The sequence below is a fragment of the Micromys minutus genome (genome assembly GCF_963924665.1).
Source record: "Micromys minutus genome assembly, chromosome: 32".
NCBI lineage: Eukaryota > Metazoa > Chordata > Mammalia > Rodentia > Muridae > Micromys > Micromys minutus.
In genome coordinates this window covers 21,638,660-21,662,622 of record NC_137967.1, presented here as the reverse complement: position 1 = coordinate 21,662,622, position 23,963 = coordinate 21,638,660, and the positions used below count along the sequence as shown (strand labels likewise).

Genomic DNA, 23,963 nt, shown 5'->3' with positions numbered 1-23,963 from the left:
TGGTCAAAGTGTATGTGTAATACCTGCCAAGGCCAGAAGGGGGCTTTGGATACCCAGAACAGGCAATCGCGGGTCACACAATGGATGCTGGGAACTGTATTCTTCCAGGTCAATGTTCTTAATCTTCTCCAGTTCCTGATTTATATTTCCAAGCATTCCTTGTAGACTACTGTGATATCAGCGACTTCCTGTGACATCGGAGGTTGGAAATCAGGGACTTGGGCAGGGGAAGTGGTCTGGAGTGTTGGAAATCTGGTACCAGATGACGGACCCAGCCAGTGAGAAGGCACAAGAGGACCTTGGAGTGACCTGGTTAGGGACAGGGAAGGTGCACGGGTGACACAGGCACACAGAGTGCCTGAGAGCATCACGAAAAGACCAGTGAGCACACTAACCTTACCCTCCAGGCCCCACCATCTCCTGTAGCCACAAGCTGAGCCCAACAGGAAGCCAGAGTTCAAAGCCAGTGCCTGTCAGTCTAGAATGTAGAGGGCAGGAAAGCAGATCTGAGTGGAGGTGGGGGAGAAGGGCATGTCAAATGCAGAGAAAATGGGAGAGAGAGGTCTGGGGTCACAGAAAAGGAAACTGCCAGAGAAGTGGATTTGGGACTTTTCAGCAAGCCAGGGCTAGCACAGGCTGCCCAGGGAGTAACAGAAACAGTGCCTTGAGGTATCTCCAACATTTAAACAGCGCATGGATGAAAGAGATGAAGGCAGAGGAGATACCAGAAGAGTAGACGGAAACCCAGGAGGCAAGCGTGTTTCCAAGATGCCATGCTAATAAGGAAAAGTCTGGCATGAAAGTCTAGATACACTTTAGGATGGAACCATTAGCACACACCTGCAATCCCACAACTCTGAAGGCAGAGGCCAGAGTTTCAGGCCAGCCTAAGCTTCACAGGGGGTTGTGACAGCATCTCAGGTGGTAGAAGGCTGGGTTCATATGCATGAAGCACCAACACCACATAAAACCAGTCATTGTAGTGTGAGCTTGTTGTCTTAGGGTTTCATTGCTGTGAAGACATACCATGACCAAGACAATTCTTATAAAGAAAAAAAATGTTTAATTGTGGTTTGGTTCACAGTGTCAGAGGCTCAGTCCATTATCATCATGGCAGGAAGCATGGCAGCGTGCAGGTAGACATAGTGCTGAAGGAGCTGAGAGTCCTACATACTGATCCACAGGCAGCAGGAGAAGACTGGATTTGTTTCACACTAGGTGTAGCTAGAGCATTTAAGGTCTCAAAGCCAGGGCTCCACAGTAACCCACTTTCTCTATAAGACCACGCCTCCTTCTATAAGACCACGCCTCCTTCTATAAGACCACGCCTCCTTCTATAAGACCACGCCTCCTTCTATAAGACCACGCCTCCTTCTATAAGACCACGCCTCCTAATAGTGCTATTCCCTATGAGCCAAGCATTCAAACACTGGAGGCTGTGGAGGCCATATCTATTCAAATTACCACGTGTGTAATCCCAGCACTAGGAAGGTGGAGGCAGGAAACCAAGGAGAGCCTTCAACCTGGGCTACATGAGAATCTCTCCCCCTGTCTATCTGTCTGCCCGCCTGTCTGTCTGTCTGTCACAGGGTTTCTCTGTGTAGCCCTGGCTGTCCTGGATCTCACTCTGTAGACCAGAGATCCATCTGCTTCTGCCTCCCAAGTGCTGGGATTAAAGGCTGCGAGGGCAGTGAGAAGCTTTTGTAAGAAAGCATCTGAGCTGGGACCTTGCTGGGAGAAATTTGGTGAGGTCTGAGGCAGGGTAGAAAGCATGGGGGTTTAATCAGCCCAGTGTGGAGTGAGTAGAGCTGGTAAACCGAGTCAAGGTGCACAGGCCACATTTAGAAAATCTGGAGAGGAAAGAGAGGAGTGGGAGGTGGCCAGGGTTAGAGGGTCCTGAACCAGGACCTGTGCCAGAATGCCCCCTGCAGTTTCCTTAAATCCACCAGCAGCCGCTTCACTGAAGAGGAAACTGATGCTGAGAGAGTTGCAGCAGCTTACCCAAGGTCTCACAGTGAGGAAAGGCAGAAATGAGGCCTGCGATGTATGGGAACAAGGTTCAGCTAGCTCTGTCTTAGCAAGAATGAATGAGTACAGCAGAAAAGTGCCCGAGGGACAGGGTGAGTGATGTCCATCAAGGCTTGAAGGGGGGAGTGAGGAATGGCAGATTTGCTTGGGTCTAAAGGAAAGAGCTCAGGCTGTAGCTCAATGGTAGAGCCCCTGCCTAGAATCCCCCAGTGAGGGGCTGGGGGCGTGGCTCAGTGGTAGAGCCCCTGCCTAGAATCCCCCAGTGAGGGGCTGGGGGCGTGGCTCAGTGGTAGAGCCCCTGCCTAGAATTCTCTAATGAGAAGCTGGGATGTTGTTCAAATGCAGAGCAAAATGTTTCATCTCTAGCACCCCAAAACACAGCTGATCTTTGACATCCCAGTTTGTCTTACTGGGAAGCAATGTCACTGGTGTCAAGTGTCTTCTTGTTCTGATACTCCGTTATCTCACAGATGGATCCCATCGGGGCCCCTTCTGCAAGGTGTATGTTTGGAACTTAGGACCTTACCGGGATCCAAGTCATGTGATAGACACACGGGAGGCTGGGAGAGTGATTAGGGATTCTTTCTGGAAAGAATGTTTCCCTCAGGTATTCTGAGTGTGTGTAAAAGACAGCTGGACACAGGGCAATAAAAAGCTATGTGCTTTCAGTTCCGAATGAGACACATGTCTGAAAACTCACATCAGAAACCTTCCAAAAGTCTGTTTTCCACAAACCTTCCAGCTTAAAGCAGGATGGACGTTATTCCATATTAAACCGTGATGTTAGCTGGGTTGTGCTCCCAGAGATTTGGGGGGAAGGGAGGGAATCTGTTTCCAAGTTTCCAGAAGCTTTCATTTCCAACTCCTCTGACTCCAGCCTCTTCCACTTCACGGAGTTTCTTTGTGACCTTCTATTAACTAAAAGGTCCCTGGTGATGGTACATCTATCTGGTCCACCTGGATGGTTGCTTTTTTTTCCTTATCCCCAAAATTTTAAACTGGAAACATCTACCGATTCTTCTGGGGTCACACTTGGGAACATCCTCAGGTTCTGAAGACTGTAGAGTGGACGTCTGGGGCTATTATTCAGCCTGCTACTGTCTCCACTGTGACTTAATGGAACGGATCTAAGGACCTTCTCTCCTGCTGTGCTCCTGAAGACATCAGCCAAGCCACACACCTACTATCCTGTAGCTGTTTCCTAGGACCAAACGTGCTCGTGGAGGGAGCAGGGCGGCTCCCAGGACGAACCTGGGGGGCTAGAGAGAAGGCCAAGCCGTTAAGAGCATGAACTGCTCTCCAAGAAAACCCAAGTTTGATTCCCAAAGTCTATGTCAGAAAGTTCACAACCACCTATAATTCCAGTTCCAGGGGATCTACCCTCCCTCTTCTGGCCTCCACAGGTAACTGCAACTCTGCTGCACATAAACACACACACACACACACACACACACACACACACACACACACCCTGGCTGTCCCAGAACTCAGTCTGTAGACCAGGCTGACCTTGAACTCACAGAGATCTACCTGTCTCCACCTCTCTAGTGCTGGGACTAAAGGTGTGTACCACCACCACCCAACAATAAGTATTTTATAAAAGAGTTTAGGGGCTAGAGGGGTGGCTCATTGGTTAATAACACTTGTTACTCTTGCAGAGGACTCAGGCTTGGTTCCCAAAACCAACATAGTGGCTCACAACCACCTATAATCCCTGTCCCAGCCGATCCAGTTATACCCTCTGACCAGAGACACCACACTTGCACATAGTGCACATACACACCAGCAAAACTCTTATAAATTTAAAAATAAGTCCTTTAAAAAGAGCTCATGAGAAACATGAATCAGAACACTCACAAGGCAGACTCCTCCCCCTAGGATGAAATCGAAACTTCTGGTTTCTTTGGAAACTCAGTTATGTCGAGGGATGTTTTGCTGGGGCACACACATGAGAGGATGCCCAGTGTTTAGAAAGAATATAAACATGACCTCACAGACAGAGGGAAGAGGCTCTGGCATTGGTTTGCCTTACATTGTGTTGCTGATCTCTGCTTGTCATGACTTGGTGGAGAGTAACTTGCCAAAGAACGTCTTGTAATCTCCTGGAAGCTTCTCGACGTTTCTGCAGACTCAGGCCAATTGGCAGAGCCTCTCGGTTTCTTCTGGCTCCAACTGCTGTTGCAGATTCCTGAGCGGGGATTGCCCAGTGGACTGGATGCCACTTCTGATTTGTGTTTGGTGTTTGCTAGAGGACTGGACGGCTAACAATGAAGATTGGGATCTCCCCAAAGAACTATTTCTAAACAGGTCCACAACTCCTGTTTTCTATTAATCTTTCTTTTCTACTACCTCTGGTGGGTGAAGTGTTTGAGAGCCATTATTAAAGTAGGTTGGGAAACATCTAAGGTTGTGTAAAAACCTAGGGAACACAAGCCATGAACAAATAATGAGAGACGGACGAGATAGGCTCTTCGAGTGGATCTGCCTGCATGTTGCACCGTGAAGACAGGTTGGGGTGGTTTAAATAGAATCGACCCCCATAGACTCATGTGTTGGAATGCTCAGCCCCTGAAGAGTGCCACTATTAGGAGGTGTGGCCTGTTGGAGTGGGCATGGCCTTATCGGAGGAGGTGTGGCCTTGTTAGAGGAAGTATGTAACTGTGGATGCAGGGCTTCGGGGTCTCGTATGCATGCTCAGGTCTAGCCAGTGTGACACAGTTTCCTCCTTGCTACCTTCAGATCAAGATGTTGAACTCTTGGCCTCCAGCACCATGGCTACCTGGATGTTTCCTGCCATGATGATAATGGACTGAACCTCTGAAACTATGAGCCAGCTCCAATTAAATGTTGTCCTTCATAAGAGTTGCTTTGGTCATGATGTCTCTTCACAGCAATGAAACCTTAACTAAGACACCAGGGATGCGGTGAGTTCTTCATTCTGGAGTGAGCGGTTGGATGCTGCAGCTGTTTGAATCATTCACACTCCTGGAAGTAACCCCCAAAACTTATCGGCTTACCAAGCTTCATGTCAGTGAAATTCTTCCTCTGGACTAGCGGTGCCATCTCTCCAGGGTGAATAGAAATAGTCTGCCCTGGAAAAGTCCTGAAATAGAGCACCTCACAGGCCCAGGAGTGAGTCAGGGTATCTGAACCCCAGGTTCCTATCATGTCTGACCAGCATGCTTGGCCTCAAACACATGGAGATTGGCCTACCTGTGCCTCCCACCGTGTTGGCATTAAAGGGATACATAATGACGCCCAGCCCACATCATTTGTTTGTGCTCCTTTTCTTTCCAGACGGCACACTTGCCACGTCCTTCTGCTTTCTGATCCAGATCCCAGTGGGAGTCTGTCTGATGTAGCCCGAATGCTACACTCTCTTGGGATTTCTTCTGTTCAGTTGAATAGTCTGTCACCTTTGCTCCCAGCTTGCTTTCTACTGTGCTAAACACTGCGACCAGAATCAATGTACAAGAGGAAAGTGTGACTTGCCTGTCCTGATGATCACACACTGTGACTGAGGGAGTTAAGGACAAGAATATGGAGCCAGGGACAGAAGCAAGGGTTATGAAGAAGAAATGCTTACTAGTAGGCTTGTTCCCCACGGATGCATAGATGGCTTGGCTTGCTTGATCCTCCTTCCTCTTCCTCCTCTTCTTCCTCCTCCTCCTCTTCTCTCTCCCCATCCTCCTCCTCCTCCTCCTCTTCTCTCTCCTTGTCCTCTTCTTCCCCTTCTCCTCTTCCTCCTCATCTTCATCACCATCCCTCCTCTTCCTCCTTTTTTTTTTTTTTTTTTTTTTTTTTTTTTTTTTTTTTTGGAGTTGGGGCTTCTCTTTGTAGCCCTGACTGATAAATCTTTTCCCATCATGTAAGAGATGGTGGCTGGCTCCAGGGCTGTGACCCACAGGACAGCAGGACAGCAGGTAAGACTTCTCAGCTGCTTCTTATATAGCCCAGGACCACCCAGTAACTGAGATGGAGAGGCAGGCAGATCTCTGTGAGTTCAAAGCCAGTGTGGTCCACAGAGCAAGTTCATACAGCCAGAGCTACACAGAGAAACGCTGACTAGAAAAAAAATTAGATTTTTACGTTTGTATTATTGTATGCGTATGTTTGCCTGCATGTATGTTTGAGCACCACGTGTTCCCAACAGAACCCTGTTCCCTTTTGGAATCTGCATTTGCATCGGCATTCTGGTCCTCTAAGCTTCCACCTTTGTCACCTACTGGCTTGTCCAGGGCTCCTCCAACCTAAGTCTACAAACCCTTCCTGATTTATCCTATGAGCCTTAAGAGCACTGACTGCTCTTCCAGAGGTCCTGAGTTCAAATCCCAGCAACCACATGGTGGCTCACAACCATCTGTAATGGGATCTGATGCCCTCTTCTGGAGCGTCTGAAGAGAGTAACAATGTGCTCCTATATAATAAATAAATATATTTTTTTATTTATTATAAAAAAAAAAAAAAGAACCACATGCTCAGGCTTGCTCAAGTTTTTAAACAATATTTATTTATTTTATGTATATGAGTGTACTCTCTTCATGCGCACCGGAAGAGGGCATGGAACTCCATACAGATGGTCGTGAGCCACCATGTGGTTGCTGTGATTTGAACTCAGGACCCCTGGAAGAGCAGTCAGTGCTCTAACCACTGAGCCGTCCCTCCAGCCCCCTCGCATTAGTTACTTTTCTATCACTGTGACAATGTACAAGATAAATAAAATACCAGGGTCCTAGGGGTCTGAACTCGGGTCTTCATGTTTCACAGCAAAAGCATATTATCGACAGAGTCATTTTCCTAGACCTCCAGTCTCTTTCCCATCAGGCCTTCTCCATCTTGGATGCAGCCGGTCAACCAGCTCCAGTATACACCTCAGTCTAATAGCATCTTTCCCAGCCTCATTGATGCTGGCATTTAGCCACCAGCTGGGTACCCAGACCCTGCTGCGTAGGTATCTACAACGAGCCATCACAGGACAGCTGTCCTTTTCCCTGTCCCTTCTGTGTTCTCAGTTGTGCCTGGTCACTGGCACCAGCGGAGCTTCCCAGGAACTAGGCTGAGGCAAGGATGAAGGCAGATAGGACCTGGAGGACACGTTAGGGAAGGGGAGGGGAGTGCTAACGTTCATGTGGGTGAGCTGGAGCCCTCTTGGCGAGTGTGCACAATGCTTTCCAAGTTTTTCACCAGAAGATGAGGACACTGAAGTGTCACAGGACACCTCTCTGGGAGCAGTGATTGGGGATGCTTTATGACAGTTGCCCTGGAGTCCATGGGGTTCATGTGGGGTTCATGACGGGCCTCTGTCATGGCTGCCTTGCAGAGCTGGGAGGACTTCTCCATCCTTCCAGTAGAAGTGTGGGTGATGGAAAGGTGAGTCACAACTCTCAGGGGGTTGGACACACTCATGGTCATCTCCCAGCCCGCAGCTCTGGTCTCCCCAAGGAGCTTCCCCAGTTCCATGGGGATTGAGGTCAGACTTCTGAGACGGTAGGAACAGGCGAAGGGTTGTTCCCAGCGTCAGGGCGTTTCACTCCTCAGATCATCCCCACGGTGCCAAATGCACTATCCTGGCTGCATCTCCCTCTCATCCCCGTCCCTGCTCTCTTCCCTCTTCCCTCTCTACTCCCTGGGGAAGGGGAGGAAAAATGGAGGCTCACAGACAGAAATGAAAGATGGAGTCAGAAGAGGACAGACGTCTGGAGGAGGACTGATGAGACTCAGCAAGGGAGGCTGCGATGAGACAAGGGTGGGGTCATGGGGCACAGCGAAGAGGAGGAGGAGGAGTGAGGAGGAGGAGGAAGAGAGGAGGGAGAGGTCACGAGGGGGAAGAGAAGGAGGAGACCAAGGGAGAGGTTGCAGCTGGCAGAGGGAGGAGACTGAGAAGGGACAGAAGGGCCGGGGAAGAGCAAGTGGAGAGAAAAGGATGGGGTGGGTGGTGAGTGCCTGGGGCAGACACTGGCAGCCTCCTGCCCCCTCCTCAGGGTCAGGCGGTGCTCCCTGGGACTGCACAGCCATGGCTAATGGAATGATTGCTTGGTGGGGCGGGAGGGGAGGACAGCAGGCTGCAGGTGACAAACTGCCCCAGTCACCGCTGCTGTGATGGATGGCCAGCCCTGCCGTGAGAAGGGCTTCTTAGATAAATGGTTCCTTCTGCTGCAGTCAGGCTAGGCAGGGAAGATCTGGGGTGTAGAGAGAATCAGAGAGGCAGATGACGGGTCTGCGAGATAGAGTAATGGGGGAGACACCACACACACACACACACACACACACACACACACACACACACAGGGAGAGAGACAGAGACAGACAGACACAGGGATAGACAGAGAGAGACAGAAGCAGAGACAAAGACAGACAGACAGAGAGAAAGGCAGAGAGAGACAGATTGACAGTTGGATAGAGAGAAAGAAGAGGGAGAAAGAGGGAGAGAAAGAGGGCCTAGGATCCCTTGAGAACCTTGGGGGTACAGCCGCTACAGTTTCCATGGTCTGAGGCCAGGTGGGAGAGTCCTGCCCAGGAGGCTGAACTGGGAAGACCTGGGAAACACCATGCTCTCAGGGGGGTCCCAGCAGTCTGGGGCCCTCCCCTGGGTTAAGTGGGGTCACACAGGAGCAGTCCCAAGCAGAGCCCAGCACAGTTCCCCAGCTCCATCCAGATGCACACAGAGTGTCCCAAACATCACCCTCCCAGAGGGGACACCAGCCAATAAGCCCTGGCTGCCACAGCCCCTCTTGTCCAAGAGAAAGGGTCCCAACATCATGTTAGAGAAGCAGCTGTATTAAGTTGGCCAGAGCTCAGGAGTTAGCAGGCCAGAGATTGTCCAGAGACTGTGTGTGCATGTGTGTGTGCATGTGTGTGCATGTGTGTGCATGCGCATGTGTGTATGTGTGTATAAATCTATGCATGTGTGTTAGACTGGGGCATGTGAGCTCTGCCAGCCTCACTCCTGCAGCCACCACCTCTCCCATCAATTTCCCACCCAGACACTCTCCACCCCCCCCCCAGTCCCTTTCATTAATTAAAACGATTTATGCCCACGAGCCCTAAGCCCTGCTTCTTGCTGGGAGCTGCTAGATTGCTCTTGTTCAGAGTAACAGCAGCCAGCTCTCTGTGGATACACACCCTCTTATTTCTGTCCCCACACCCCCCCCCCGTGCCCTTCTCTGTCCTCCCCTTTACCTCCTTCCTCCTTACACTGAGTAAGTGGCGCCCTGGCTCAGACTCAGCTTCTGAATTGGGCATAGCAATGAATGCTGCCTGTCCTAGCACTTGGGAAACTGAGGCAGGAGGATTATGCATAAAGCTCATTCTTTACTGCATAGAGAGTTTGCTAGCCTGGGTCACATGAGACCCTGTCATCCCCCTGCCCCAAAATCCAGACCCATGAGGACAAAGGTGACTCTCCCAAGGCAAATATCAAGACTGTCACCCCAGACTGCTGGGTCCCCCTCCATGAATTTCCACTGAGGGTAGTCAGGGAGAAGAACACATTTTATTGATTTTCTACCTCACAGCACCTATATTGGGGGCAGGTATGTGTGACCAACCCCAACTCCTCAGCCTTAAAGGGCCAAAATGGGAAAACCTGGAGGGGGACCCCACTCAGTGTGATAAGCCCACACTCAGACCAGGTCCCCTGGAATCTGCAGCCCTGGCTTGTTGCAGAGAGTGAAAGGTATGTTGGAGGAAGGAAGGTCTGAACTCCATTCATCAGGATCTGTGGGTGTCCCAGATGACAGAACAGAGTTGGGAGAGAGGACAATAAGAGGAGACCCTTCAGGAACTGAGAAGAACCAGGTCCTGTTCCTGCTGTCTTCCCTCCAGTGCACCGCAGGCCCTCCCCACCTATCACCCCTGCCCTGGCTTTTGTTTTATTTCCAGCAGAGAAGATGAAGGAGTGCTAGGCACTGTTTATGGGAGTCGTAAAGTGTACCTCCAGCTAGCCCAGCGGGGCTCTCCACCAACAGTGAGCAAGGGAGCAGGCTCTCAGCTGCTCTGCTCTCTCTCTCTCTCTCTCTCTCTCTCTCTCTCTCTCTCCCTCCCTCCCTCCCTCCCTCTTTCCCTCCCTCCCTCTCTTTCCCTCCCTCTCTCTCCCTACCTCTCTCTCCCTCCCTCCCTCCATCTTTCCCTCCCTCTCTCCCTCTCCCTCCCTCCCTCTCTCTCTCCCTCCCTCCCTCTTTCCCTCCCTCCCTTCCTCTCCCTCCCTCCTTCCCTCCCTCCCTCCCTCTTTCCCTCCCTCCCTCCCTCCCTCCCTACTCCCTGGAATTCTGTCTTCTCTATTTCTTTTTCAGTTTTCCTTTCTTCCTTTTCTTCCTCTTTCTCCCCCAAGCCACATTGTCCTCTTTCCCTTTTATTTTTGGAAACAGAATCTTACTATATAAGCAAGCTTGCATCCAACTCCTGATCCTCCTGCCTCAGCCTTCCTGAGTGCCACACACCCCTGGCACAATTACGTTGTGCCACTGGAATTACACTGCAAAGCTTGTCTTGGGGGCTTGTCTGGCAGCTTTTGTCCGCAGCTCCTCAGTGGCTAGACACACGATTTGCCCCCCCAAGGCTTGGAGGCCCCAAGCTGCTCTCCTGGGAGCGACTGAGGAGACTCCATTCAGGTAAAGGGCCTTCCTGAAAACGGGGCTCAGAAAGACAGAGGCACACACATTCCTGGGGGATTCTCCAACAACCCAACATTTTGCCACTTCTGGGCACACAGACACACACTGGAGCCTCGAGTCAAAGCACCCTTGTCCCCCAGGGGAGACAAGGGGCAGAACTGGAGCAAGAAGACAAACTCAAATATAAGTTTGGTTCTTTCCTGAGCCTGGTTTGCTCTAATCCTGCCTCATAGTTAGACAGGAGACAGAAGAATGACAAGAGAGAAGGAGGGGCAAAAAGCTACTGTAGACCCCTGGTGGCCAGGCAGGGAGGGAGCAAGGGGAAGCAGAGAGGACCGAGAGGGAGGGTGGGGACCGCGGGAAGCTCCAGGCACAAGACCCCGCGAATCTGACATACAAAGGCCAAGGTGGGTGGAGGCAGACCTGGAGCCCAAGAAGCGGAGAGGAGGAGGGAGGGGACAGCACAGAGGGAGGAAGGGGATGCAAGGAAGGAGAGGGAGGAGGGACTCAGAGGAGAGGGGAGGGACAAGACAGAAGAAGGGACGCTCGGGAGGAGGCCCCGTTCCGGCAGACAGCGGGTTAAGCGTCTCCGCGTGAACTTCCGGATGTGACACAGGCCGGGCCCGTGTGAGCCGAGGAGCCGCCGACACCCTCGGATGCGATCTGCGGGTCTTGGCCACTCGGAGATCCCGGCACCCGGCGGGGACCTCGGGGACCTCCGGCCGCGATGAGCCCCAGGCCGTGACCTCCCGAGCCCAGGACGCGCGGCGCCGGCTCATGGCCCGGAGGGTAGGTGGCCGCGCTGTCCTGCCCCGAGCCCCTTTTTGCCTCTAAATGTCCCTTTTTTGCCCCCTTAGAGTCCCTGCCGCTCCTCCCTCCATTTCTCTCTGCTGATCTCTCCTCCTTACTTCCCCGCTCCCCTACTCCCTGTCTCTTGGGTCTTCCCCATCCCTACCCTCTTCCTGTCTGCCTTTCCCCAGGCTTCTGTTGTCTGAGACCCACCCTGGGGTTAGGGGTGGGACATCTCACCAGGCTGCCAGACAAGGGAGAGCAGGGGAAAGATGGGAGCCCTGAGCGTAGGGAGGGTTGGAGACCTGGCAGGAAGCGCGGACCCCATCTTCTGGGTTTATGAAGAGCAGCAGGGTGCAGGTGAATTCACTTCAGAATGCTTGGAGAAGTTAGCCTGCAAGCAAAAGAGGAGTGACAGCCACGGGTGGCCCGGTGCACCCAGGTCAGCTGGAACACACAGGACCCTCTGCCTCATACCAGTGAGCCCTTTGCCTCTCGGAGCCCCAGTGTCCCCATTGCTAAGGACAGTCCTCTAGCTGGAGATCTAAGGTCCTGGTGCCCTATGGAGATTCTGTAACAGGAGCACCCAGAAATCTGGCTCCTATACTCTTGTTTCTGCTTGGGGCTGTTTGCATGGTAGAATGGGGCACCCTCCACCAAATGTATTTAATGACTGTCGTCGGGCTGTGTTAAATATCTTTCATCTCCTTGTTTATTCAATTCCTACTTGGTGTTAGGTGTGTGCTCTCTGTCTGTCTGTCTGTCTGTCTCTCTCTCTCTCTCTCTCTCTCTCATCTGTATGTGTGCACGCACATGTGTGTGTGTGTGTGTGTGTGTGTCTGTCTAGAGTTGTCTCTTGCAAAGGGGGTGAGGTACTCTAAGCCCACATGCTCTGGAGAACATACCCTTTAGCACATAAGTGCATGTGTATCACATGTGTGTGTATGTTGGCTGTGTGCCCAACTGTGTGTGGACATGGGTATAATGGATTTACATTTTGGATTTAATAAGTTGTTAAGATATTCAGAGGTTTAGTGTAATCTCAACACTTCAGAGGTCAAAGCAGGAGGATTGCTCTGAGTTCCAGGCCAGCATGGCTGCAAAGTAAGATTCTATCCCAAAACCAAACAAAGCTGAGAGAGCTCCTGCCTAGAATCCCCCAGTGAGGGGCTGGGGGCGTGGCTCAGTGGCAGAGCCCCTGCCTAGAATCCCCCATTGAGGGGCTGGGGGTGGGGCTCAGTGGTAGAGCCTCTGCCTAGGATGCAGTAGGCCCTGGAGCCCAACACTATATAAATAAGACATACATTTGTACAATAAGCAGGAATAGGCTGTGCATATACAGGTGAAATTTTTTTAATTCCCAGGTTGTGCCTCCTATCAGACCCTACCCTTCCCTCCCTGGCTGGTTCCCCCGACATCTCTGTGTCTATAGTTCTTTGCCATTATCTCTCCCTGGGTTCCAGCCATCCAACTCCTTTCTAGATGTTCCCTGACCTGAGCCAGTCTTCTCATACCTGCCTGGACTGTTGTGTGTGATACTGTGAAGCACATGTGTGACCTTGGGTAAGGAGCTGACCCTGACACTAACCTCCCCCGCCTTGTTCCCTCTCTTGCAGTACGACGAACTGCGCCACTATCCCGGCATTACAGAGCACGCAACAGCCCTGGCCAGTTTTTCGGAGGCAGCACCTTCAGCACCTCGAGTCCCTGGGCCCTACGGCCCACACCGGCCTCCCCAGCCCCAAGCTCCAGTCTTGGACAGCGACAGCTTGAAGAGAGAGAAGGATGACATCTATGGGTGAGTGGGTCTAGGGACAGGCAGGGGCTCCCCAGAATGTTCTTTGTGTCTTTCCGGATCTGTTTCTCTCCTCCTGTCTGTCTCTGAGCACTCCATATTTCCCCTCATGAACACCCACTTTCTGTCCCCACAGACACCCCCTCTTCCCGCTCTTGGCCCTGGTCTTTGAGAAGTGTGAGCTGGCTACATGCTCGCCCCGTGATGGGGCCTCGGCTGGGCTGGGTTCCCCACCAGGTGGTGACGTGTGCTCCTCCGACTCCTTCAATGAGGATATTGCTGCCTTTGCTAAGCAGGTGGGCAGCCCCAGAAGGAGGCACCAGGGGAGGCAGCAGGAAGGGCGGGCAGGAGGCGGGACCACCTTGCCTGGCCGCTCTTCTCCCTCCCAGATCCGCTCCGAGAGGCCGCTGTTCTCTTCCAACCCGGAGCTGGACAACCTGGTGAGGCCCAGGCCCTCCCCGCTTCCCCTCCGCAGCCAGCCCTTGTCCTTCCCCTTCACCTGTGTTCCTGGGGTTGGCTGAGGGGTGAAGACGGGAGACCACTAGTCCACACTTACAAACCACAAGTGTTGACCATTTGAGAACTCCAGGTGGGCAGAGACTAAGTCCCAGATTTGCCACTTTAGCTTCCTGAACCAGGGTGCCAAGGCAAGTGATGTCACTGCCCTACAAAGTGCAGGGGCAAAAAGGGAGAAAAAGAAAGCTAGTGAGAAATTCCCTTTCTTTGCACACCAGCACTTCCTTTGGATCTCATCCTTTCGCAAAGCTCTCTGGGAAATGTAGTTCATTAGGTAGTAGGAACAAAAGCAGAGGGCAGGCTGTGCGCTGCCATAGCGCCTCTCAGCTCCCCTTGTGATGGACCCTTTCCCTGTCCCTTCTCTTTCTACCTCAGCCATCAATCAGATTCTTCCTAATGCTGACTTATTAAGCCTGACTCTGTTTCTCCTTTGGCCCAGTTGGTTCCTCTGTTCTGTTCCTGTCATTTTCTCTGCTGAACTGTCTCAAGGATATTTCTCTATCTTTAAAAAAATATTAATAACAGTGTCTTGTCCTATTGTCCAGGAACCCATTATGTAGCCCGGACTACTCCTTGTGGGCAGACCCCTCTGAGTGGCTGGGATTCCGTGTGTACATCTCCACACCTAGCTGCTCTCCTTTCTTTCCTCCTCTCTGTTTACAGATGGTCCAGGCCATCCAGGTACTCCGGTTCCACCTGCTGGAGCTGGAGAAGGTGAGGGTGTCTCACTTGCACCTGCCCCACCCCACCCCTAACTCCTCTCTCCCCACTCCCCACTGGCGTGGAAGCAGAATGCTCCCTCACCCTGTCCACCCCAGCCCTGGCTCCCCCGGGTGGCCCCCCCAGTACCCCGCTGCCCTCCCAGGTCCACGACCTGTGCGACAACTTCTGTCACCGCTACATCACCTGCCTCAAGGGGAAGATGCCCATAGACCTGGTGATCGAGGATCGGGATGGTGGTTGCAGGGAGGACCTTGAGGACTATGCAGCCTCCTGCCCCAGCCTCCCAGACCAGGTGGGCATCCACAGGCCACTAGGCACTTCCTGGCCATGACAACTAGGCATGAACACAGCAGAAAGGCATGTTTCACATCTGAGCACCTAAGAAATGTCAACCATGGAGTGGACATTACACTCACATTCCTGTGTCACAACCCACAGATACAGCTGATATAGACACATATACACAACCAACCAGCTTAGGCCACTCTGATGGAGCCAAAGAGCTCTAAATAACTGCTGAACAAACTCATATGTGGCTTGTTTGAGGATGTGCAACAGCTCTGTGGTCTGTGCTAGTGTCTCATGCGTGTGGGTTATCTTGGGACCTTGGGTGGCTGTAGGGTCTATACTACTGTCTCATGGTTGTGGTTTATTTGAGGATATGCAACAGCTCTGTGGCCTGTGCTATTGTCTCACGAGTGTGGGTTACTTCAGGACCTTGGGTAGCTATAGGGTCTGTGCTACTGTCTCATGGTTGGGGTTTGTTCCAGGAGGTGGAACTCATTATGATCTGTTGAGTAGGACCTCCGGAAAAAAACATGGCCACAAGACAATAGCGCAGACAATAGTCACTCCTGCATTGCCATTTAAGTATAACCACAGCATACACACTTTGCCATTCTGATGGAGCCAAAGAGCTCTAGATACTGCTGAACAAACTCATATATGGTCACACCATATTTCCCAGCAGCCATATAGCCTCATATTCATCCATATATATTTACAAATAAAGATAAATAAACTGGAATCAACTCAGAAAAATAGGCAACAGCTACATGCATAGCAGCTGTGTTGATCCCAAGTTACCTCAGTTGGGAAAAGCCATCTGAGGGCTACACCCAGATGCTGTCAACAGATTCAGCAATGATACAACTCAGAGTCAGAGACAGGTACACCGCAAGATTCCTGGGGTATATCCACACACCATCACACAGGAGAGCCTCACAAATCCTCGGCTGGGTTTGAAGAGATAGTTCAGTGAGAAAAGTACTCACTGTGCCAGCCTAGGGACTGGAATTCGGATCCACAGCAGCCATGAAGACGCTGGGTGAGTCTGAGAGCCTGACTCTAATCCCATCACTTACAAGGCAGAGACAGGGGAACATGGAACAAGCCAGCTAGCTAGACTAGCTGTATTGGTGAGCTCTGGGTTTAGCGAGAGACCCTGCCTCAGTACATAAGGTGGAGAAAATTTGAGCAAGGCACCAGATATGACTCTGACATACACACACACACGCACATGCACACACACACACACACGTCCCCACAGAGTCACACATACCCTCTTTGTGGGCAGTGCTGCCATCTGGGTAGTCTAGGGGAACAGCACTTATATTTGCAAAGGTCATGTTCAGTTACTTAGTACATAAAAGTCTCAGGGAAAAGTCTGGTATGGCGGGTATAGGTCCGGAATTTCAGAATTCTGGAGTCTAAGGCAGGAGGGTCACTGTGAGCCTGAGGCCATCTTGAACTACAAACTATGTTTTTAAACCAGACTGGACTACAGCCTGACCCTCATCTCAAAAAATATCAAAAACCTACAAACAAAAATAGGATCTGAATCCCCTTATATGAAAATTCTGAAAACTGAAGATGTGGCTCAGTGGTAGAGCCCCTGCCTAGCAGGAAGAATACCTTAGGATCTGTTCTCAGCACTGAACAAAAGACAACACATATGGAAACCTTTTATATATATATAAAATTGCATTCAGTGTAAACTCATTGGCAAAAAAAAAAAAAAAAAAAAAATCCAACCTGAACTAATGAGAGGCTATTTATAGCCCGTATTTTTCCCACTTAGTTAATATTCATGTGGTTTGCCAGGCACGTTAATGGGTTTGGTGCTGAGATGAGCCCAAGCTCCCGCTGAGGGTGAGAGGAAACCACTGCCCCAGTATCCCAGCTCAGAGTGAGAAAGGTTTGGTTTGCTTTTTAATATAGTTCATTGCTTTCAAAGAAGGGTCCTATCCTGTGATCCAGAGATCCTTAGAACTCACGGTAGTCCTACCTCAGCCTTCTGAACTCTGGCATTCATGGGCACCACTACCCTTGGCTCTCAGAGTAAGGTGTGAAGTCTGAGGTTATCTTTGGTTTGGAGGGTGTCAGATGAGGGTGTCCTATAGACGCCCGCTTACCTGCCAATCACTATACACCTGCACATCGGTGAGCTCATTGCACACCTCTCACACCAAGGGGGGAGCTGCTATTGCCTTCCATTTCCCACTTGAAAATGGCACAGAGAGGCAAAGTCACTCATCTATGATCACACAGCCAGAAGAGCAGGAACAGGTTTTACCTATAGAACCTGGGTTCCCTGAGCTCCCCCCAATGTCCCATTCTTGTTTCTTAGAACACTACATGGATCAGAGACCATGATGACAGTGGGTCTGTACATTTAGGGACCCCGGGTCCATCCAGTGGAGGTCTGGCCTCCCAGAGTGGGGACAACTCAAGTGACCAAGGTGAGTAACTTAGGAGGGACAGAGGAAACATGGGCTTTTGCCCTGAGGATTAAGACTAGACCTTCAAGGGGACTTCCAGGGACACGCCACAGTTTGGTATCTTGGGTGAGGGTGTTTCAGTCCTCTGTTGCTTATCAGCACCAGTTGAGCATGTTTCCTTCCCCAGGAGATGGGCTGGACGCTAGTGTGGCCTCTCCCAGCTCCGCAGGGGAGGATGAGGACCTAGACCTGGAGCGCAGACGGAACAAGAAGAGGGGGATCTTCCCCAAAGTGGCCACCAACATCATGAGGGCCTGGTTGTTCCAGCATCTCTCGGTGAGAGTCTTCAGATTGGGTGGAAATGGACACAGAGGGAGGGAGGTCACTGTCCCAGAGGCCAAGCCCCAACCAGATGGGTCCTCCCAGCAGCCCCTGCTCCATCCATCACTTACCTACCCATCCACCCACCACGCATCCCAGGATGTTCTATTACTAAGTGCATTGTGGGGGATGGTCTATTACTAATTGCATTGGAAAGACAAGGCCCAGAGAGGCTAAGGGTCTTACTTCATTCAGGTCACCCAGTCAGACACAGGTTCAAATGCAGGCAGTCTAGCCTTAACCCTTGTACCACACTGCCTTGTGGAGGGAGACTAATCAGCAGACACGGGGAGGCTAAAAGCAGAGTTGGGGAGGGCCTTGTAGGAGATGGGGATGAACTAAAAATGGAGGAAAGGGGACAAAGAAAGATGGAAACTTCGAGCCAGAAATGACAGTCCATGCTTGCAATCCCAGCACTCAGGAGGCTGAGGCAGGAGAATTCTCAGTTTGAAGACAACCTGGGCTACATGGGAAAATCTCTCTGTTACACACACGCACGCTCACACACACACACACATGCATGCTCACACAAGCCTGAGGCCACTGATATGGCAATGCAAGATTATTTCCTGCAAAGCTTAAGTTTGGGGCTTGTACCCATTTGATAGAAGGAGAGAACTGACTCCCTGTCCTCTGACCTCCACATGCATGCTTGTGCATGTGTGTGCGCGTGTGCACGCGCACACACACACACACACAGAGTGGGGGAGGGAGGGAGATAAAAGAGAATGAGTTAAGTTTGGTGAATTGCTGGCCTAAGGTGAGAACATCTTGAATTCCACCCAGTGCTGCATAAACAGGGTGTGGTTTGTGGGGCACACCTGTAACCCCAGCACCTGGGAGGCAATGCTGTCCTCAACTAAATATCGAGTTTGGGGCCAGCCATTGCTACAGGAACAAATCTGAGGGTAGGAGGTGCTGCTGAGAAGTACATAGTGGACGCAGAAGTACATGTGAAAGAACCCTGTGGTACCCCTTGAGTAGAACTAGGTGGGTGGGGCTTGCCCCTTCGTGTGAGTCCCCTCCTGCCCAATTTTCCCCTGGCTGCTGTGAGAGGTGGGGGTGGGAAATAAATTGCCCAAGGCTTTGGCCAGGGAGGGAGAATGGCTCTCCCACCTTCCTCCTGCCTTGGGAACCAGTTATACCAGGCTAGACCTTAGGGAGCAGACGCCAGTGGGGCAGGCAGAATGACTCTTGTTGGTGGCTGCAGCACCCGTACCCCTCAGAAGAGCAAAAGAAGCAGCTGGCCCAGGACACGGGGCTCACCATCCTGCAGGTGAACAACTGGTGAGTGGCTGGGCCGGGTGCTGTCCGCGGTGCTGAAACGCCATCTCTCGTTCCTTGGTCATGGCGGCCCACAGGTTCCTTAGGCTGTCCCTCCTTCTGCGGCTCTCTGCTCCCTTGAATACTTCCCCACACTGCTTTTTTCTTTTCCCCATCACTTCCCAGGTTTATTAATGCCCGAAGACGGATAGTGCAGCCGATGATTGACCAGTCTAACCGCACAGGTACAAAGGGACAGAAAGTTCCTCCAACCTCAGGTAGGACCAGGCCTCCTGTGCCTGAGTCTACACCACATCTTTTGAGGCTTCCTGAGGCTCACCTTGTACCCTTGATCCCTTCTTGGAGTTTCTGTGGCCCCACCTGAACCTGGACTCCCTTCAATGTGCTCTTGGGGCTTTGTCTTAACATCATCTTCTTTTCTAAATTAAGTATTGAGAAATTATAATTTTATTCTTAACACTGGGTCTCATGATGTAGCTCTAGATAGCCTGAAACTCACTCTGTGGGCTAGGCTTCCCTTGAATGCACAGAGATCTGCCTGCCTCTGCCTCTCAAATGCTGGAGTTAAAGGTGTGTGCCGCCTCATCTGGCTCCAACCCTATTCTTGTGATTCCTAGGGAGTTGATCTTACTCCAACTCTTCCTAAGGGGCTCCTGGGACTCCACTTACCCCAACCCATTGAGAGGTGCTTCCAGGCTTGAGCCTCAATCTTAGCCTCCTCTACCGGGCTGCTGACATTCTGCCTCCTGGGGTTCACGATACATCCTATCCCTTTTCCTAGGGCAGGGTGCATCTTTCAACCCTGAGGGCCAGCCCATGGCAGGCTACACAGAGACTCAGCCACATGTGACAGTCAGGACACCAGGTAAGTCCCTTGTCTCTGGTGGGCCACTTTCTAGACCAAGCACCACCTCTAACCATATACCTTCTAGTCTCAGTTCATAAATGGTTCATGGCTGACCTACACACAGGGAGCAGAAGATCATACCACTGGTTTGTGGTTTGCTGCAGTTTGCTCCAGTTCTTCCAAGCCCAGCCAAATTAGACACTGTTTTTTTTTTTTTTCTTAAAAGGCCAGATCTTCCTCTCTTCCTCCTCCTTTTCCTCCTCTTCTTCCTCCTTCTCCTCTTTCTCCTCTCTTTCTCCTTCTCTTCCTCCTCCTCTTCCTCCTCCTCCTCCTCCTCCTTTAATTTCTCCTTCTCTTTCAAGGCAGGATTTCTCTATGTAGCCCTGGCTGTCCTAGAACTCACTCTATAGACCAGGCTATCCTCAAACTCATAAGTATCTGCCTGCCTCTGCCTCCCAAGTACAAGAATTAAAGGCATGTGCCACCACCACTTGGCTCAGAACCTTCTTTACTAATTTGATCCTGGTGAAGGATCCTGGGTAACAGAAGGGTTGAGGGTATTGTGGGCAGGAAGATTCACTAAACTTCTCTTTTGCTTTCTAGGATCAATGGGGATGAATGTGAACTTAGAAGGAGACTGGCATTATCTATAGAGGCTGGGGTAAAAAAAAAAAAAGGTGAGTGTTTGAAGTCTAGAGATTGGCAGTCTCAAACTTCATTAGACTCCAGCAGTGAACCAAACTAGAACAATGTTAATACGGGTTCCTGAAGTGAAGATTTTCCTAGCATGATGGAAAAATGCTTCATCCATCCCTCTATCTACCCACCCACCTACATATCTACACATTTATCCATCCAACCATACATTTACCTGTCTACCCATCTGTCCATTCATCCATCCACCTATTCATCATCTACCCATTCACCCACCTGTATATCCATCCATTTATCCATCCACCCACCATTTACCAGTCTACCTATTCATCCATCCATCCACCCATTCACCTATCTATCCACCCACCCATCTATCCACTCATTAATCATTCACTCATTCACTCACCTCTTCATCCACCCACCCACCCATCCATCCACCCATCCACCCACCCATCCATCCACCCATCCACCCATCCATCCATCTATCCACCCATCCACCCACCCATCCATCCATCCACCCACCCATCCATCCATCCATCCATCCATCTATCCATCCACCCACCCATCAATCCATCCATCCACCCATCCATCCATCCATCCACCCACCCATCCATCCATCCACCCATCCATCCACCCATCCATCCATCCATCCACCCACCCATCCATCCATCCATCCATCCACCCATCCATCCATCTACCCATCCACCCACCCATCCATCCATCCATCCACCCACCCATCCATCCATCCACCCACCCATTCATCCATCCATCCATCCATCCATCCATCCATCCATCCACCCACCCATCCATCCATCCACCCATCCATCCATCCATCCACCCACCCATCCATCCATCCATCCATCCACCCACCCATCAATCCATCCATCCACCCATCCATCCATCCATCCACCCACCCATCCATCCATCCACCCATCCATCCACCCATCCATCCATCCATCCACCCACCCATCCATCCATCCACCCATCCATCCACCCATCCATCCATCCATCCACCCACCCATCCATCCATCCATCCATCCATCCACCCATCCATCCATCTACCCATCCACCCACCCATCCATCCATCCATCCATCCACCCACCCATCCATCCATCCACCCACCCATTCATCCATCCATCCATCCACCCATCCATCCATCCACCCATCCATCCATCCATCCATCCACCCACCCATCCATCCATCCACCCATCCATCCATCCATCCACCCACCCATCCATCCATCCATCCATCCACCCATCCATCCATCCACCCACCCATCCATCCATCCATCCATCCATCAGCCATCCATCCATCCACCCACCCATCCATCTCTCACTCATCTTACCTGTCTACAGAGCCAGCAAGCCATGCACTCACTTACACATTATCCACCCATCCACTTGTCCATCCATCCATTCATCTCTCTGCTCACTCAATATCTATCAACCCATCTATTCACTTATCCAGTGTAGGGACCAATGCAGTACCTTCTGACTTCCACCTTCCTTCCCACAGGCCCCAGCCTCTGACGGTGACCACCAGCCTTGCACCTAATTGGTCCCTGCTGTACCTTGGGCTTCAGGACTTTACCTCCAAAGCTCCCACCCCATTCAACGCCTACCTCCCTGGGGCCCCCAGAGGCTTGAGGACCAAGAGCTCACTTGAGGGTCTCTCAAGGGCAAAGACAAAGCCTCCAAGTCCTGCACCCTTCTTCTGCCCTCCCCGTTGCCCAGGACCTGAGCTGAGAACTGGGCCAAGGTCTAAAGAAGATGGTGGCTGGGGCTCCAATCCAGGACAGAGAAGAGACTAGGGTTGGGCAAGGATGGCCAAGGAAGGAGGGTCACCTGGATCCTATGTTTGGGAGAATCCTCCATCTTCCTGCTCTCTGCCTCCCCCACTTCCCTTCTCTGACATTCTTCTACTTTTCCTTTTTTAATGATAAAGTCTTAAAAATGCAAATCAAAATTCTCATTTGTCTTGTAAGATTTTAAGTCCTTGGTAATTTAAAACTGAAGAACCACAAAAGTCAACAGTCAACTAGCCATCTTCCTCCTGATTCCTGCTCTGAAATACCATAGGTATCTGTTAGCTGTTGCTGTGTAACAAGCGGCCCCCAGATTCTGTGGCTCAAAATGGATACCGTTATTGATGTCATCACGCTTGTACTTGGCATCTTAATCCACAAGTGGTTATGGGGATCAGCAAAATAGTTCGAGTAAAGGGGCTTGCAGCCAAGACTGATGACTTGGGTTTGACCCCCAAGAATCACATGGAGGGAGGAGGGTACAGACTCTTCCAAGTTGCCTTCTGACCTACACACACACACACACACACACACTCAGTGAATTCCTACAAAGAATGCAGCATAAAAACCAGAGCTGCTAAGATGACTCCGTGGGTTAAAGCCACCACCACTAAGCTTCAAGGACACAAGCTCAATACTCAGGACCCACAGTGGTAGGAGGAGAAAGTCGACTCTCATAAGTTCCCTAATTTCCACGTGCATATCGTGGCGCTGATGTGAGCTCTCCCTATGCAGTAAATACCAAACGATGTTCTCCTAAAAGCAGCATACAAATCTTAAAAGGAGGTTGGATCTCTGTGGGACTGTCCACCCACACCCAGGGCAGCCGTGACAGTGATTGACACGTGACAGTGATTGACATGGCAAATAGAAACCCAGGACTGGAGCCAACAAACCCAAGGGCCAGCCTGACACCTGCCCCAAGACGCCACAAAGCTGCTGGCTTTCAGGGAGCTCCACTCTGAGTACCTGCTTATGGAGACTAACCAGCTCTATCCAGCTTTGTGGATGGTCTGTTTCAGATGTCCTGTGGACACCAGCCTATACACGTTCAAGCCGCTAACAGATAATGGCACAGTGGGTGCACGGAGCTTGTGAATGCTCTGTATGATATCAGTAACCACAGATGACTCGCAAGGGTGTCACGGAATGACAGCATACTGTCCACAGCAGCTATCCCGAAATGCTTAATGATGAGGAAACATCGATGGTAGAGACATGGATCTACAGAAGAGCTTGTGTCCAGAATTCCACTGGGGGCGTGGCTCAGTGGTAGAGCCCCAGCCTAGAATCCCCAGTGAGGGGCTGGGGGCGTGGCTCGCTGGTATATTTCCCTGCTTAGCTTTAAATGAGGCCTTGGACTCAGTCCTCAGCATTGAAAGAACAATAAATGCTAGCAATAGATATCATTGATCTTCCTCTCATGTCCCCCAAAGGGACTGTGGCTTCATCTCTGGACCACTATGCACTGGGTAAAAGAAAATAGAGTTTGGGGGACTGATACTGCCAGACCAAGGAGACCAGAAGTGTCACTAGGAGCCTCTCGGCAAAGCAGGAGGTTGATGGCGTCAGGTCATCCTCAGAGCCTACTCAGCCGACTTCACAGCAGCCCTGTAAACTCCAAACATATCCATGACTATTTCTGGGTCTCTTCCACACGGAACTACCTGGCAGGTACAGTTGCAAAGGCTCAGGTGACGTCATCCGGCCCCTCACAAGCCTGTGTCTGAGCCTGGGACATGTTGCACTAGTAGTTTTTAGTCACTGAGGCCCGGGATGCCTCATATATCCCGGAACTCATCCTTCCCGG

The 23,963-nt window shown here is 51.2% G+C and overlaps 1 protein-coding gene across 2 annotated transcripts; it reads left to right on the top strand.

Annotated features, from left to right (window-relative positions):
* Positions 1–11,285: 11,285 nt before the first annotated feature.
* MEIS3 (Meis homeobox 3) lies at positions 11,286–22,155 on the top strand. 2 transcript variants are annotated; one of them, XM_080909112.1, is made up of 13 exons: positions 11,286–11,429; positions 13,046–13,227; positions 13,361–13,520; positions 13,614–13,664; positions 14,404–14,454; positions 14,657–14,755; positions 17,093–17,204; positions 17,371–17,519; positions 18,775–18,851; positions 19,014–19,072; positions 19,630–19,713; positions 20,299–20,372; positions 21,865–22,155. In XM_080909112.1, exons 1-12 carry the CDS (start codon positions 11,418–11,420, stop codon positions 20,346–20,348), a joined length of 1,086 nt encoding a protein of 361 aa, XP_080765238.1. In that variant the 5' UTR covers positions 11,286–11,417; the 3' UTR covers positions 20,349–20,372; positions 21,865–22,155. The 2 variants fall into 2 exon arrangements, with proteins under 2 accessions (XP_080765238.1, XP_080765237.1); XM_080909111.1 differs by having other exon boundaries at positions 14,606–14,755.
* The last annotated feature ends 1,808 nt before the right edge of the window (positions 22,156–23,963 follow it).